The following is a 796-nucleotide window of genomic DNA, read 5'->3' on the forward strand; positions in this document are numbered from 1 at the left end:
GCGGGAGAAGCTGAAGCGGCGCGGTAAGGCCGAGGGCGAGCAGGCCCAGCCCGAGGAGAGCGGTCTGGGCGAAGGTGATCTTGAGCCCCCCCTGCCCAAGAAGACCAAAAAAGTCAAGGAGAAGAGCAGTGGTCTGGCTGGAGAGAGCGATGGCTCCAAGCATATGGTGAAGCCTTCCTCCACTGTAAGCAACGATGTGACATCCCCGGCAGCCCAGAGTGCATCTGACAATGCAGCTGCTGGAGAGCAGGACGGCAATGTGGAGGTAGTAATGCTCTGCCAGCAGAGCCCTTGTCTTACCTAATTAAAGTCCTACTGGTAATGAGTGTGGGGTGTGAGGGCTGTGGGAGCATTAGGCTGCTGTCGTAGGCAGTGTTTGCTGCTGTTCCCCCTAGATTTATAGCACCTAGTCCTGGGCATCAGGGAGCACCTGGCACCATGCCCATTTCCTCCTAATCTGCGGGCGGGTAAGGGAATGTCGTGGTTTAACCCTAGCCAGCAACTAAGCACCACACAGCCGCTCGCTCACTCTACCCTCAGTGGGACGGGGGAGAGAATCGGAAGAGTAAAAGCGAGAAAACTCGTGGGTTGAGATAAAGACAGTTTAATAGGCAAAGCAAAACAAGGAATTCATTTGCTATTTCCCATTGGCAGGCAGGTGTTCAGCCATCTCCAGGAAAGCAGGGCTCCATCATGTGTAATGGTTACTTGGGAAGACAAAACGCCATCACTCTGAACATCCTCCCCTTCCCTTTTCTTCCCCCAGCTTTATATGCTGAGCATGACGTCATATGGT

At 53.9% G+C, this 796-nt stretch overlaps 1 protein-coding gene across 1 annotated transcript in view; it reads left to right on the forward strand.

The window, feature by feature from the left end:
- Position 1: 1 nt before the first annotated feature.
- LOC103908204 (nucleolar RNA helicase 2) overlaps positions 2-796 on the forward strand; it is a gene marked incomplete at its 5' end in the record, with an annotated part of 14,277 nt that continues 13,482 nt past the window's right edge. The window contains one exon of the mRNA XM_009290538.2: positions 2-265. Coding sequence (XP_009288813.2) covers positions 2-265 — 264 coding nt within the window. The remainder of the gene's footprint in view (positions 266-796) is intronic.

This window comes from Aptenodytes forsteri, unplaced genomic scaffold, assembly GCF_000699145.1.
Source record: "Aptenodytes forsteri isolate BGI_AS27 unplaced genomic scaffold, ASM69914v1 Scaffold349, whole genome shotgun sequence".
NCBI classification, from domain to species: domain Eukaryota; kingdom Metazoa; phylum Chordata; class Aves; order Sphenisciformes; family Spheniscidae; genus Aptenodytes; species Aptenodytes forsteri.